This window comes from Giraffa tippelskirchi, chromosome 13 (assembly GCF_054371585.1).
Source record: "Giraffa tippelskirchi isolate mGirTip1 chromosome 13, T2T-mGirTip1v1.2.pri, whole genome shotgun sequence".
In the NCBI taxonomy this organism is placed as follows: Eukaryota; Metazoa; Chordata; class Mammalia; order Artiodactyla; family Giraffidae; genus Giraffa; species Giraffa tippelskirchi.
The window spans coordinates 38493925-38508797 of NC_137287.1; the positions used below are offsets into that span (position 1 = coordinate 38493925).

The 14873-nt window shown below is 42.8% G+C and overlaps 1 protein-coding gene and 1 pseudogene across 25 annotated transcripts in view; both read right to left on the reverse strand.

Moving 5' to 3' along the window:
• ZNF75A (zinc finger protein 75A) overlaps positions 1-14873 on the reverse strand; it is a 29162-nt gene that overhangs the window by 1757 nt on the left and 12532 nt on the right. For 13 of the 25 annotated variants that reach the window (XM_081555039.1, XM_081555053.1, XM_081555051.1 and 10 more), the window contains 2 exons: positions 13735-13845; positions 10322-13555 (listed from right to left, as the gene is read on the reverse strand). In XM_081555039.1, coding sequence (XP_081411165.1) covers positions 12873-13555; positions 13735-13845 — 794 coding nt within the window. In that variant the 3' untranslated portion in view covers positions 10322-12872. Of the gene's footprint in view, positions 1-70; positions 344-10321; positions 13556-13734; positions 13846-14873 lie in introns of those variants that run through there. The other 12 variants (XM_081555049.1, XM_081555056.1, XM_081555044.1 and 9 more) reach the window with 2 other exon arrangements.
• Positions 4301-5718, reverse strand: LOC145531753 (sorting nexin-17 pseudogene; annotated as a pseudogene).

The window sequence follows — 14873 nt, forward strand, 5'->3', positions numbered from 1 at the left end:
GAAAGGCCGAGTTCCACTTAAGTTCCCCGGGGCCGGAAAACCCGCCCAACCGGAAGGGGAAGTTACGTACTTCCGGAGAGGGCTCCGCACCGCCCATTGCTTTATCACGGCCGCAACTCAGGGAGCAATCTGTCGACGGGAAAGATTTGACGCAGCGAAATCTCAGGACCGAGGAGCTTGGGCTCCCTGCGTGCGCGCCGCCCTCTCGCGGACATTTCTTCCTCTGTAGCTGCGGGTGGCGGGCGGTAACCCATCGTCCCGCCGGGTGCGGCCCCCGTCCCTGCCGGTACCCGAGCTGGGCTCCCGCCGCTTCTCACAGCCTCCTCCTGTACCTGATGTTGACCTAAAACAATAAAATAGCCTGTTATTTTGTCAGAAAAATTAATTTGGGGACAGTTTAGGGTTGGAATATGTAAACTCGCAACCGTTAGCAAGTCTGGCGAACGTGACTCAAGAATCCAAAGGAGGAAAATGGGAGTTAAGAGTGTAGTGGGTTTTCATTGGCTGAATTTTGGCCATCTCCCATTGGCAGGTCTTTTAGTGAGCTAGGAGAAATTCTGGTGGGTAGAAAAGTAAACCTTCTTCCTGTTGCTGATGCAATTGATGTCTAGAGGTTGGGCATGATATCTGCTCCTTTGAGCTCTTGATTCCATTTTAAATAAGATAGTAATTTTCACAAAGGCAGTTTTGTCTTATTAATCTGCTTTGTGAGAGGTGCAAGCTAGACATTGAGATGCAACCAAAGTTCCCACAGCTGACTGAGCACTGCAATCCCTTTGTCTTAGAAGACACGTCAAGAACCAGAAGGTTCTCACAGAGATGGCTTGGATCATTATAATGTGTGGGGAGAAAGCTTGAGTTCTACAGGGACAGATACCTCCCTTCCTTGTTTTCTGCAGCCAAGATCTATTGAGAACTCTCCCTCCTTCCTTCAAAGGGGAAAAGGAAATCTGTTCTAAAATCGGGCATCAAGAATTCCCAGGCAACCCAGTGGTTAGGACTCTGCGCTTCTACTGCAGGGGGCACAGGTTTGCTCCCTGGTTGGGGAACCAGGATCCCACATGCTGCACAGGGTGGCGAAACAAAAACAAAAAACTGGCATGGACACCGATGAGGAAAATAAGTGCTTAAGCAGAAGCTAAATCAAGCCTCTCCACCTTTTTTCAACTGCCTGTCCCCTCACCGAGGCCATCTCCAATCTGATTTCCATTCTCTTTCCACACTCCCTTTCTCACCATGCCTTCCTCTGCTGGGTTCTCACTCCAGATGCTGCACCAAGCTCACTGCCTTCTCAATGCTTCACTTCTCACCCAGGTTTGGATCTCCCTGTGCAGAACCATCAGGAATTACTTGCAGCTCCAGGATCCTATACCTGAATGCAGCTTGGGGTACAACCATCATGACCAAGGCTCCCAGAGCTGGCTGAAAGCTTGTGAGGCCCAACAGTTGCTGATAATGGGAGACTCTGAAGAGTTGGTGGGAGCTCTCCAAGTTGCCAAATTCAATCCCCACAACGTGGGTATAATCAGGCTGACTTATGAGTTACCTAATGGAAATCAAACAGGCCTTGACTGTCAACTAGATACGGTTTCCAGTCCTAGCTCAACCGATACTAATGATGTTGGGGAAAATACTGAACTTTTCTATGCCTCTATTTCTCATCTGAGCATAACAATACCATGCAGCACAGAGAAGAAAATTAGAAATGCTATTTCTATAGCATCTGGCCCAGTGCTTGGCACTTAGAAGGTGCAGAATAAATGGTCTGGGTTGGTGTGAGAGAAGCACCATCTTATAGGAATTTTAAGCATATCTCACTATTTGACATATATTAATAGATTTAACATCTGGCATCCCCACAGAATGTAAGGTTCTTGGAGAGTGGGTAATTTGTTTCACTGGTGAATCGCAGCACCTCAAGAAGTTTCTAGTCCTAAAATAAACATTTGGCAAATGAATAAATGGGTGAAAAAAGACAAAGACTAGGGTCTTCAGACCTGGTTTACCGACCCGGTGTCGAATACTTAAGCATTATAAAAAGTACAAAAGAAGATGAAAATTGGTCTCGGCTGAGACGTCCCTGAGGTCTGTCTTCCCTTCGTTTCCACTCCTATGGCTCGAAGGTGGTATTTCTTAACTTCAGCACTTATTAATAGTGGGGGCCGGACAGGTGTTGTTTTCTTGCGCACCCCGCCTCCATTACACTGCAAACACCTGCGGTCAGTTTGGCTTTCTGCGCCACAGGCACACAGCCCTTAATCAGCCACATCACCCACCTAAACACCAGAATTTGTTTCTGCGGGGATAGCTACTCCATAGTCTGGGCGCTCTCTGAGGACAAGGAGTTCTGAGCTGTCTTCGTGTCCCCACTGCCCAGCACATGAGCGCCATAAGGCCTTGATGAACCAGTGCTTTATTTGCGTAAATCACAAGGACAAGAGGCTCAGCGCCTTTCAAAGGTGACTTCACGGGGAAAGGGAGGGACAGGGGGCCCACACACCAGGCTTCCGCGTTCCCAGGCCTCTCCAAACAGAGGAGGATGCAGCTCACGGCCACTGAGTGTCTTCCCGTTCAAGGATCCGAGACACGACTAGAGCCTCAGAGGCGAGGACGGAGCCGCGGAGCTTGGGTCCGCCCACCGGGAAAACCAGCCTCAACCCTCCAGTCAACCACCAGGCCGTCTTTCCCAGCGCGCGGCGGGAAGCTGCTGCTGTGCAAGCCGGGACTTACAAGGTCTGGCGCATGCGCAAACACTAAGCCGGAAAACAGCGCCGCGGAACACGGATAGCCCTCCCCATCTGGTCCCGCCCTTTCGCTAATCGACAGCAGTCTTACCCAATGAGAAAACGGGATCCTCGTTGCGTCATAACCTATTTAACCCGCTTACTTGTTAATCCCTCCTATTGGTTACTGCCTTTCAGTTTGCCTGGGCGCTTCCGCTTCTCTTATTTTGCAGGGTCCTTGTGGCAATCCCACCTGTTCTCCCTCCGTTTACAGACGAAACAGCCACAGTAGTGCTACCGAGAATCACTGCTCTTCCTTCATTTCTTCCCACAATCAAACACAATTCTGTCCCTCTCTCCCCCCACCCACCTCTCTTTCCTGTCAATATAGCCATCCAATTACCCTGCTGTCTAAATAGGGAGGCAGGGAATTCTCTGGTGGTCCAGTGGCTAAAGATTCTGCGCTCCCAATGCAGGGAGTCTGGGTTTCGACCTTTGGCAGGGGAGCTAGATCCCACATGCCGCAACTAAAAGATCTCACGTGCTGAAACTTAAGAGTTCACGTGTAGCAACTAAGACCCTGCTCAGCTAGTTAAACAAATAAACGCAGGAAGATATCCTAGAACGTTAGGAACCTAGAGACTTGAGAACCTGGTTGTAGTCTGCAAATAATTAGCTGTGGTAGCCAGTGGATCTCTCTCGCACTTTGTTTCATCATCTATAAAATGAATACAGTAGCTGGAAGGAACACTGTAAAGATCAAAATAGATGAACACGGTTAAGTCCTCCCATTTATTTAGGACTTGTTTGACTTCATGTTTCATTAGATTTATAACTATTTAATTTTTTGAAGCTATTGTAAACTATATTAATTCCAGTGTGTAGAAAGAGAATTTGTTGACTTTGCATCATGTGATCTTACTAAATGTACTTACTCCAGAAACTCTGGTAGGGTCTTAGGATTTTCTACATTGACAGTCATGTCACTTGTGAATAAGAGCGTTTTGTTTTTCCTTTCCAATCTGGATGTTTTATATTTCCTTTTCTTTCTTGATTGGACTGGCCAAGCCTTCCAGTACAATGCTAAACAGGGGTGACAGGAGTGGGTATTCTTGTTTTGTTCCTTATCTCAGAGGGAAAGCATTCAGTCTCTGACAATTAAGTGTGATATGTACAATAGGTTTTGTTTGTTTTAGGCAGCAATCAGGCTGAATTTAATGATGGGGAGCTGGGTCAGACCATACACAGACCTCTGCCCATCCCCTTGGCTCATGGCCCCTAGAAGCCAGAAACAGCCTGGAAGGAACTGTGGTTCCTCCCCAGGCAGGTAGCCATGGTCCTGTGGACTTTGTGCAAAATACTAAATGCTAATTTGGCATTGAGGGCCAGCTCTGGGCGATCCTTTGTGTAGCCAGCCCCAGTATGGGGGAGGGTGGGGGAAAAAGAGGTGGGTTAGGAGGCCACTGGCCGAGAGGAGAAACGGGGACAAGAGAAAGGAAAATGCCCCCAGTTTGGGACGCAGGGCGGGATACAGGCACGGGGCTAGTTTCTGAACATTCCCCCAAGGCAAAGGGCAGACATCCGAGCACTGGAGATCACAGGTACTCGTCTCCAATGCCCTCGAAGGTGAAACTGCCATGGATGGCACTGGCACTGGCATCTGTACCGGGAGTGCCAATCACCCGGAGGTTCATAGCACTCAGCTTGCTTGAGAGTTTGACCATGGACTCCCGGCTGGCATCCGGTGACTCAAGCAGCGGTGGCGACTTCACGGCTTGCTGGCTGTCTGAGCATCTCAGGGTGCCCCCCACCTGCCGGTGCAGCATCTTCCTGATACTGCCGCGGGATTGCTTCACCATCAGTTCATCTACCATGGACTGCAAGCAGATACTCATCATGATAGCCTGGGGGCTGGTGATGGTGACCCACTGTAGCTGGTCCTTGCTCATGAGGTATTCAAAAGCCAATTCCAGGCGCACCTCACCCCGGCCGGGGCTCCTTGTGCCTCGGCTGGGAAGAGTGCCACAGAGCAGGTGACCCACCAGCATCGCATGCGGGTGACCCGGAAGGAGACTTCACCGAGTTGCTGGCCAGGCAGGTGGAGCTGGAGGCTGAGCTCACTGTTGCCTGTGCTCACCACCACCGGACGGACAGTCCTTCTCTGGGAAGTCAGCCTTACAGGCATCGAAGTGCAAGTAGCCATAGTGCCACAGTGTCTGAGCCAGCCGCAGTAACTCCTTCTGGGAGACCTCCTGCAGTGATTTGAGCTGCTACTGCTCCTTGGCAACCAGGGTTCACCCACGCTCAATGTCTGCTACCGTCTGAGCATAAAGCAGGTTCAGGCCAACCCGGTTCTCCATGACATCGTCGTCATTGGCAGAGTCCAAATAACTCTTCCTTAGCACAATCTTATACTCTTGACTCTGAAGACTGGTAACACACACGTAAGGCAACTCAAAACTCTTGTAGTACAAACGAAAAGGCTCCATCCTATTTTTCTCGAACTAGAAAGAGACTGAAGTAGCCGATAAAGTCATCTGGAATATCCAGCTTTGCAGCCGCAGGCTCAAGGACATACTCAGCCTGATCTGAAGTTAGCACGTTGACCAGAACTTTCTGCCCGTTGCCGAGAAGCACTTCCAGAGACCTCTTCTATGGGGACCTGCTGTGTCTCCTGCTGTGCCCGACGCAGGAAACTATTGAAGGTCTCACTGCTCCCAAGCAATGGGTCTTGCCGAACAACTTGCATGTACTTCTCTAACTGCTCTCTCTTCTGTTTCACCTCAGCAGGTGTCAGAGACAAAAGCTTCTTTGGGGGAAATGCAGGAAGCACATTGGCCCCATTTTCCTTCCGAAGCTGCTTGTGCAGCCCTAGGAGCTGACTGTAGCGCACCCAACAGTGCAGGACTCCGTCCACGTGAATGTTATAAACCACGTAGGCTGAGCCCCCGCTCTCCGCGCTGCGTGACTCGGTTTCAGGAATGGAAAAGCACATAGTCCCTGCAGCAGAGCCCGGCCGGGCTCCGGACTATGAGGGGCGCAGTGGCTTTGCACGCTCGCCTCGGCTCCTCAGCGCGTCTCCGCAGTCTCGCTCGCCATTTGCGGAGTGGGGGTGGGGGTGGGGGTGCTTACAATAGGTTTTAAAAAGTAGATGCTCTTTGGGAGTTCCCTGGTGACCTAGTGATTAGGATTTGGTGCTTTCAGTGCCATAGCCTGGGTCCAATCCCTGGTCGGGAAACTGGGATCACACAAGCTGTGGGAAAATTAATTACAAAAATAGATGCTCTTTTATAGGTTGAAGAAATTCCATTCTTTTCCTAGTTCCCTGAGTTTCTGTCATAAATAAATGTTGTATTTTTGTCTCCATCTTACTACAGTGTTCATTTACAGGTTTCTAGTTGTGCTAATCTGAGGTAAAGGAATATCAGAGAACATAAATTATAAACTCACTATCAGTTCTGTGATGCTTTGAATTCTACTGTTGTTCTCCAATTCACCTGTGATTAATACTGTAAAGTTCTCAAAATAGCTGCTCCATGCATTCTACCCAGGTTTTAGGGTTGTTGTCTATATGAGAAAAAAGGTGAAGCATGCTTATTTCAACTTACCCAGAGCTGGAACCCTAATATTATTAGTTTTTCTAGTGCTTTTCCAATCTTTATACAATATTCTTTCTTTCCTGTATTACTGGTTCTCCACTCTGACACCTAATCCCTGCCTCCGCAAATCTTCATCAATTAGTTTACTTCTTTTCAAAGCCTATACTTTATCTTCCTTTTTTTGTTGTCTACAATCTTCTTCCCTGTCCCACCTGCTAGTATTAATATTGGAAGTATACTTGTCATTAGGGAAATGCAGATCAAAACAGCATTATGGTAACATGCTTACATCCCTTGTCACTTTTTAAATTGTGATATACATAATAAAATTCACAATTTAAAGTATTTAATTCAGCAGTTTATTAGTATATTTACACTTCATCATCACTATTTAATTTCAGCGGAGAAGGCAATGGCACCCCACTCCAGTACTCTTGCCTGGAAAATCCCATGGATGGAGGAGCCTGGTAGGCTACAGTCCATGGGGTCGCTAAGAGTCAGACACGACTGAGCAACTTCACTTTCACTTTTCCCTTTCATGCACTGGAGAAGGAAATGGCAACCCACTCCAGTATTCTTGCCTGGAGAATCCCGGGGACGACGGAGCCTGGTGGGCTGCCGTCTATGGGGTCGCACAGAGTCGGACACGACTGAAGCGACTTAGCAGCAGCAGCAGCATTTAATTTCAGAACATTTTCATCATCCCCTAAAAAAGCCCTGTATTTTTAGCAAACTCAACCCCCTGCAGCTTCCAGTTCCTGGAAAATACTAATTCACTTTTGCTCTCTAAAGATTTGTCTATCCTTGATATGTAATACATGTGACCTTTTATGTCTAACTACTTTCACTTAGCATGTTTTCAACTTTCATCCATGTTGTAGCATGTATCATAATTTCCTTTATTTTTATATTGCTATTAATATCCCATTATACAATTATAACATTTTTTAATCAATTTATCAGTTGGCAGATTTTGGGATCCTTTCTACTTCAGGGCTACTGTGAATAATGCTGCTATGTACATTCATATATAAGTTTTTTTGTGGACATAAGATTTCATTTCTCTTGGGTATATGCAATGCTTAGCAGTCAAATTGCTGGGACAAATGGAAATTCTATGTTTAACTTTTGAAGTTACTGATCAAATGTTTTCTACAAGGGCTATACAATTTAAATTTCCACAAGCGGTGTATGAGGGTTCTAATTTCTTCACATCCTTGATAACATGTATTAATCTTGATTATAGCCACATTAGGGGAGATTAAGTGGTATCTCAATGTTTTTTTGTTTCTTTGGTGAATTGTGAGATTTTATTTTCCCAATTAGGGATCAAACCTGGGGCCTTGGTAGTGACAGCACAGAGCCTTAAACCCTGAACTGCCAGGGAACTCACTCAGTGTGATTTTGATTTGAATTTCCCTGAAGGCTAATGATGTTGAATGCCTGTTTATATGCTGACTGGCCAGTTGTATATCTTATTGTGAGAAATGTCTACTCAAATTCTTCAATGATAATCTCTCTACTACTGAGTTTCTTTAGTGTCAAGTAATGCTTCCTGAGATGATGTTTCTCATCATTTGGGGGTTTGTAGTTATAAAAACTTGACACAAGCTTTAAAAATACTCTTTTGGCAAGTAGGATATAATTGCTAATATACTAAAGTGCCCAACTTTTCATAGGAGTTGGCTTTCTGTCTTCATGACTTACTGAGAATGTATCTAGATTTCTTATCTCTGCTCTAATGCTCTAATTATGTCTGTACTTATAATATTTTCTTAAAAATTATTGGAGATGCTCTCCAACTTGTGCAAATCCACTTTCAAAATGTAAAGAGCTTAAATCAACCCAACCACATTAAAAAAACACAAAACATTAAGGTATGTAAGACAGTAGAGTTGTGTTTTTCCTATTCTGTTTTTGGGAAGCTGTGGTTGGTCTTGAAGATAAGAGAGAGTAGGAAACTGACCATGGAAAGCCAAAGTGCCAAACAAATGAATACAACAAATATTATACAAATTGTTTAAACCACGGAGAAGGAACCTAAAGAATGCTCACTTTATTCCCAATCTAGTATTTTTTAGAAGCAAAAATGCAAAACCAAAAATGTTCATAAACATAAAATCTCAGCACCTAAAACAATGCTCCTGGCACATAAGTGCTCTATACCAATATCCAATGTTGAATGAATAAATGAACATTCACAGTGCATATCTCTCCAACAGTTTTAGGGAGCAAACGTCCACAGGCAGAGATAAAGACAGAACCAGTTTTTGGCAGCACGGTTAATACATCAATTTGGGAATTAAAGGTGATAAACCCTAGCTGATGGCACCAGGACTGGTTGCAAAAAACACTTTGTTGATTAAGTCAACAGTTATAAAGTAAGGTAAGTTGAACTGGCCATGAAGGGATCTGTCAAAGTAGTTTGCACCACACCTTGTGACTATTAGAACACTAACTGCTGAAGCACAGAATAATAACCTTAGAACAACACCAGAAAGACGACCAAGGGAACAAGTGGACACCAACCATGGAAAAATACCACCAGAAAGAGGATCAAGGGAACAAGTGGACACCAACCACGGAAGAGGAGAGAAACTTCATTAAGAGAACATATGGTACAAAATAAGGAAGAAAGTAGAATAGGAATATTAAATATCCACTTCATTTTTCATCTTAGCAGTTACTGAAATGTGATGGTTAAATGCTAATTGTAAAAAATACAATCAAACAGGAATGCTTAGAAGGAAGTGGATTACAAATTATAGTAAAAAGTATTTTTACTATAGTATTTTTAGCATTCGTTTACACATTATTTCAAGAAAAAAAAGAAAGAAAACCAATGAAAAGTAGCTAAATGAGGGCACTTTTTGAGCTTCAGGGTAAATGTCCCATATGAAAATGTTAGAGAGTAATTACTATTATTTTGTTCTTTGATGGCCTCTAGGAAACCAACAATTAACTATTACTACTGAACTCTTAATGAGTAAATCACACTGGAGCTTGTTAAAAGTTAGCAGTTGATCATGAAGTTTCAACTTTTAATAAGTTGTTCAAGTGATCACTACAGGCATCTAGTATTCCTTGTGGACCACCGTTATTATGAGGCATTAGGGCTGCCTGTTGGTTCTCATAAATGAATACCATGGGGTGCAGAGGAGACCAAGAGGGTCCTCTTACAGAGTCATATTGAGAAGCTGTTGGTCAAGTTCTGGTAGCCCTCTGAGGGAGGAAAAGGGAGCTCCCATGTTCTCAATTAAGCTTGTGCCATGTGGAGATAGCCTCTGTTGAATGGGAATTCTTTCTCATAGATGGATTAGGCCAGAGACTGTTAAGGATTCTTTATCTCTAACAAAGAAACTATTTATGCATGAAATGTCATAATGTCTGAGATTGGCTTCAAATGTTCCAAAACAAAATATTCCAAATATTCAAATATTCCAAAACCCACCCACCCCAAACAAAATAAAAACAAAACACTGGAGTGGGTAAATGTAAAAACTGGCAAAATTTTTAAAGCCTATATAAGGGTTATATTATTTTCTCTACTTTAGATATTTTGATAATTTCCATAATGAAAGAATTAAATAGATATATATATAAGAACACTGTTCCTCTCCTACATATATTATCTTAAATCAGTTATTGCTCTATATATTAGAATTATTTCAGTTACAATGAACGGAAATGCCAATCACACTGGCTTAAATAATAAGAAATGTATAGATTTATGTAGCTGAAAAGTCCAGTGCAATTCTAGGTGTCAGGTGATGCTTAATCCTACAGCTCAATGGTATCTCTAAAACCTGAGTATTTATCACCCTGCTCTGTCTGCTGTGGTGTTGGCTTCATTCTAAGGTTCACATTTCTCCTATTTCACGAAGACTGTCAACATCTACTGGGTTACATGTGCCATCCAGCAAGTGCTGGATCTGTTCTAATGTTTCCAACAAGATAGGCCAGGTTATGCTGCAGAAACACACAGCACCAACATCCCAGTGATTTAACACAACAAAAGTTTATTAATCCCTCCTACAAAGTCCACTACAGGTCTAGGGAACTCTCCAGAACAGGTACTGCTCCCCAATGCTGGGTGCTAGGCATTCCAGACTGTTCTGAATTGTGTCTCCTCTCTCTATGTGCTTACATGGCCGAAGCAGGAAAAGACAGCATTAGAGTCCTGCACCAACAAATAACTGTTTCAGCCAAGAAGTAAGACCTCTGCACACAACCCACTGCTCAAAACTATCTCTGGACCCTAATTGCAAGAAGCAAAAACATCTAACCATTCCCTTCTTACTGTTCACTAGGATACAAGGTCTGTGAGGATATGCATTTTGTATCCTTGTCCACTACTGTATCCTTACTTTAGAAGAGTACCTGGGTGCATAACAGGATCTCATTAACTTGAATGAATGAATGTAGGGCTAATAAGAAATCCAAACCTGTATATATTGGGAGAAGAGATAAGAGTCCCAGGGGTTTAAGACTAAGGATGTTCAGTAAGATCCATACAGACCAGAGCTGCAGAGCTAACTGCGCTTAGGAAATAATACTTGCTAGAGTTCATCTTAGGAAGATAATGAAATCCTGCTGAGAGAGACACACCAACAGGTCAGGTGACTTACACCATAAAGCACTGAAGACAAGGAACAAATCAACTGAGCAAACCACCAAAAGTGCTCAGCTCCTGGAAGAAGCTACAACAGCATCTTGTTGCAAGTTGCAAATGCAACATGTATGGATCTGCTCCTTCAGTGTGGTCAGTCCACCCAACACACCACTGTGGATCAGAGGGAAGAGAAGGATGTGTACAGTGTCTGAGACCCCACTATCAGTTAGATCATCAGGTGCTTTTCCTTCATCAATCCCTCTAATCCCCAGAGAACCCTGAGTTAAGCATTATCTCTATTTCACAGAGAAAATGGAGATTTAAGAATGTTTCAGTAACCAATCAAGAAACAGGCATGTTTTACTAGCTAGAAACAATATCATCCAGGCTGGCTGGACAGGAGCAACATATAGATCAGTCCTGCTGATCCTGCCTTCAGGCCTGACTGATGCAGCTAAATGACAGCCAACAGACCCACTAACTAGGTGGTTGTAACAAGCCTCTGGATGTCTTTAAGCCTAAATTCCTTACTTTATAAAGTCAGAGATTTGGAAGAGATAATTTAACTCCTTTCCTGATTACATCTAGATGCTCTACCAGGAACATATCTGCATCGCTGAGCAGATAAAAAGGGGAGTTACAAGAAAATTCACAAACTAAGGAGATTTCTAGCAGTCTATCAAATTCATAACCTAAGGCTGTTACCTAAAAGGATAGAGAAAACAGTAGTAGGATGTCCTTGGCTGCTTAACAGTTACAGTGTAAGTTAATCAATGTAGAGGTGCCTTTGTCCATCCTTGCCTACCACCCAGCATTAGCTCCCCTTTTGGGAACTCGGTCTCCAGCTCACTGGATTCCCAGAATAACATGCCCAAGGAGCCACAAGATCCTGGTGTAGAAAACACTCTAGTTCCCAGACAAATGTAACTCTCTCCTTGTTCTTAACAACAAAAACCAAATTAAAATGCAAACAGATAAAAACCTGAGATGATCCTGAATTCCCATTAATTTCCATTTAGACCTTGAAAAAAAGTGCTCATTTTCATGGCTGTTTTATCCTATTGTGATATAAAGAGTCTAGTTTCTTTTACTGCAGAAAGTTCTTCTTTACATAGCTAAAGATTCCAAACTGTTTCCATTTTATCTCCTTCTTAGAGGTGCTCTCCCTTTTCAAGAGGCATAAAATAGTGATTAGTTCACCAGCAGAGAGGCATAAAATAGTGATTAGTTCATCTGGACAGAATCGATATTGCTGAAGAAAATATTTCATCAGAGTAAAAATTGTACTAATAGGATTCAAGAGCTGAATTTGCTAAAAAGTTAAGCAAGGAACTCAATGTCCAAATTTGTGAACAGTGCCCAATGATGGGACAGTTAAGAAAATCCAATTTGGTTCTTTAAAAATTTTACATTAGAATTCATTTCTGCCCATGAGATTATTGAAACTGGCAAACTTGGAAGACAATGGTATGCAACTAAACATGCATATTATTGCTTTTTGTTTTGGAAGACCATGCTATAATACAAATGTTTCCATCATATTAAGTTTGAGTGCCTTGGGAAATCAATGCAAACCAACAATATTCACCTCTGTGGCCAAATAAGACTATTTCATAGCTGCATCTGCTACGCAAAGCTGAATTTGCTGTTTTGCTATATACAATCCCCAAACAGCTTTTTGCTTTACTCAAAATGTTCTTAGAACACCTCTCCTGCTAAGGAATTCCCTGGAAGCTTTTAGTAAAAATAGCAAGTTGTGCAACTCCTAACAGATCCTTTGAAGAGTCGATCTTGATTCCTTCTATGAAACATGTTTATATACCAAAGTTTCCTGATGAAAAATTCTTCATGCTTCATAATTTTGTATTTTTCTTAACTTTAAAGTCAAGCTCCACTTGATAACTTTCTTCAAACTGAGGACATTCAACAAACTTCCCTTTATTGGTGGAGTTTCTGGTGTCTAAGAAGGCTTGAGCGTCTGCTGAAGTTTCTCCTGCATGTGCTACAGGTGTAAGGCTGCTCACCTGTGTGAGTTCTCCGATGTTTAATAAGGTGGCAATTTTGATTGAATTTTTTCCCACATTCATGACAAGTAAAGGGCTTCTCACCAGTGTGAGTTCTTTGATGTGTGTGGAGATTTGTCTTTTGACTGAAGCCTTTCCCACACCATGAGCATTTATATGGTTTTATTCCTTGGTGTGTTGTTAAGTGCTTATTAAGATCTGAGCTCCACCTAAACCTCTTATCACATTGTTGACATTTATACGGTTTCTCTTCAGTGTGAACTCTCTGGTGCTTAATGAGGTCAGAGCTAACTCTGAAGCTTTTCCCACATTCCTGGCATTTAAAAGGCCTCTCTGCTGCATGTTCTTTCTTCTGAAGATCCATAAGTTTCAGCAGCTCTTGTTTCCAGGTTGAAAGTTTCTTTTTTTTCTTCACTGGAAAATCTCGATGCAATTTCCCTACCCTATGCACATCACCATGATTTTCTTTGCCAATTGTTTTCTGGGGAACTTTCAATCTGGCCTTTTGTGATGCTATAGCTACTGGTGCTTGTATTTCTAAGTCAGAAAGACATAGAGACTGAATATTTTCAATGTCATTTTTAAGCTTCAGCCCTGCTGGAATAAATGTGAGAAACAGCTTACTATATGTCAGAGCAAGAAAGCCACAGTAAATGAAAAGAAAAACTGGACGAACAGTAATTTTTAAAAAAATAGATAAGCAGAACTGTAAAATGTGAAACTCTTGCAAAGATTCCTATCATGGCACATTTCCCTTCTTCCCATGGTCTACTTACCTGTAGGCAGCTCTTCAGAACCGTCCTTGAACTCCAGGGGTCTTTGAACCCATGGCTCTTCTCCTTGCTCTAGACAGGAGATCACTTTAGGTTTGGGGAGTACAAATAATGCTGTGAAACAGAAAAACTGAGGTCAAAGACTGGTAACTTAACAACAGTTCACTAATTTCAGACTATTTCAGGGACAGCAAAGGATGCTTGAATAGTTTACAACACCAACTCTCATATCAGGTTTATAACATACTTCATTTGTGGATGGATATGCAAAGCGGAGACTGAGAAATAAACCTGAGCTGGACCAATGAAAAAGATATAGGGCATGGGAATTCAGTGCATGATCCCCATCTTCTGCTACCAAGAATATCCCACATTCTACTAAGGCAGAACCAAACTGCAAAGGCTGCAAGAAATACCCACACTAGTCCTATTAACTATTCAGGAAGACTTAAACTGGGTAAGTCCAGGTTCAGGGGAGTCAATGCAAAGGTCAGTGGGTGGGGTATCAGGCATAAATGATACATGCCATCATTACTAACTTTTATTTAGTAAAAGTTAAATAAAATAACTACATAAAAATAACTTTTTATTTAGTTCTCAAGCACCAGACACTGGACTAGAAAACATTTCTACCACTCCCATAGCTCACTGGTTCACATCCAGGTGGAGGAAACAGACAGGAATTACTTAGTGGACTTTCTCAAAATCTTACTGCCAAGTATGGAAAGTATTCATCATTCAGTCATTCCACAAATATGTAGTGAGTGGCCATGGTGCACCAGGCACCCTCTATGTGCCAGGGACATAGTGCTGAATAAACCAAGTCCCCTGATCTCACGAAGCTTATATTCTTGTGCAGAGTCAAACAATCTAACATCAACAGACAAGCAAATAAAATGTCAGGAAGTGATAAATGTTTTGAAGAAAACTAAGGGAGGGTAAGAGAACATTTTAAGATTCTGCTTCTGTGAAGCTACTTGAAATATAAAGTTATATAAAAAGTCTCCTTAAGAAAGTAACATCTGAGCAGGACCCTAAAATGAGGATTTTGTCATGAGGCAGAAGTGTGGGCCAGGCAGAAGGAAGAAGGAAGAAATGAGCATGTCAACCATGAAACAACAAGATGAGTAGTGTGACTACAG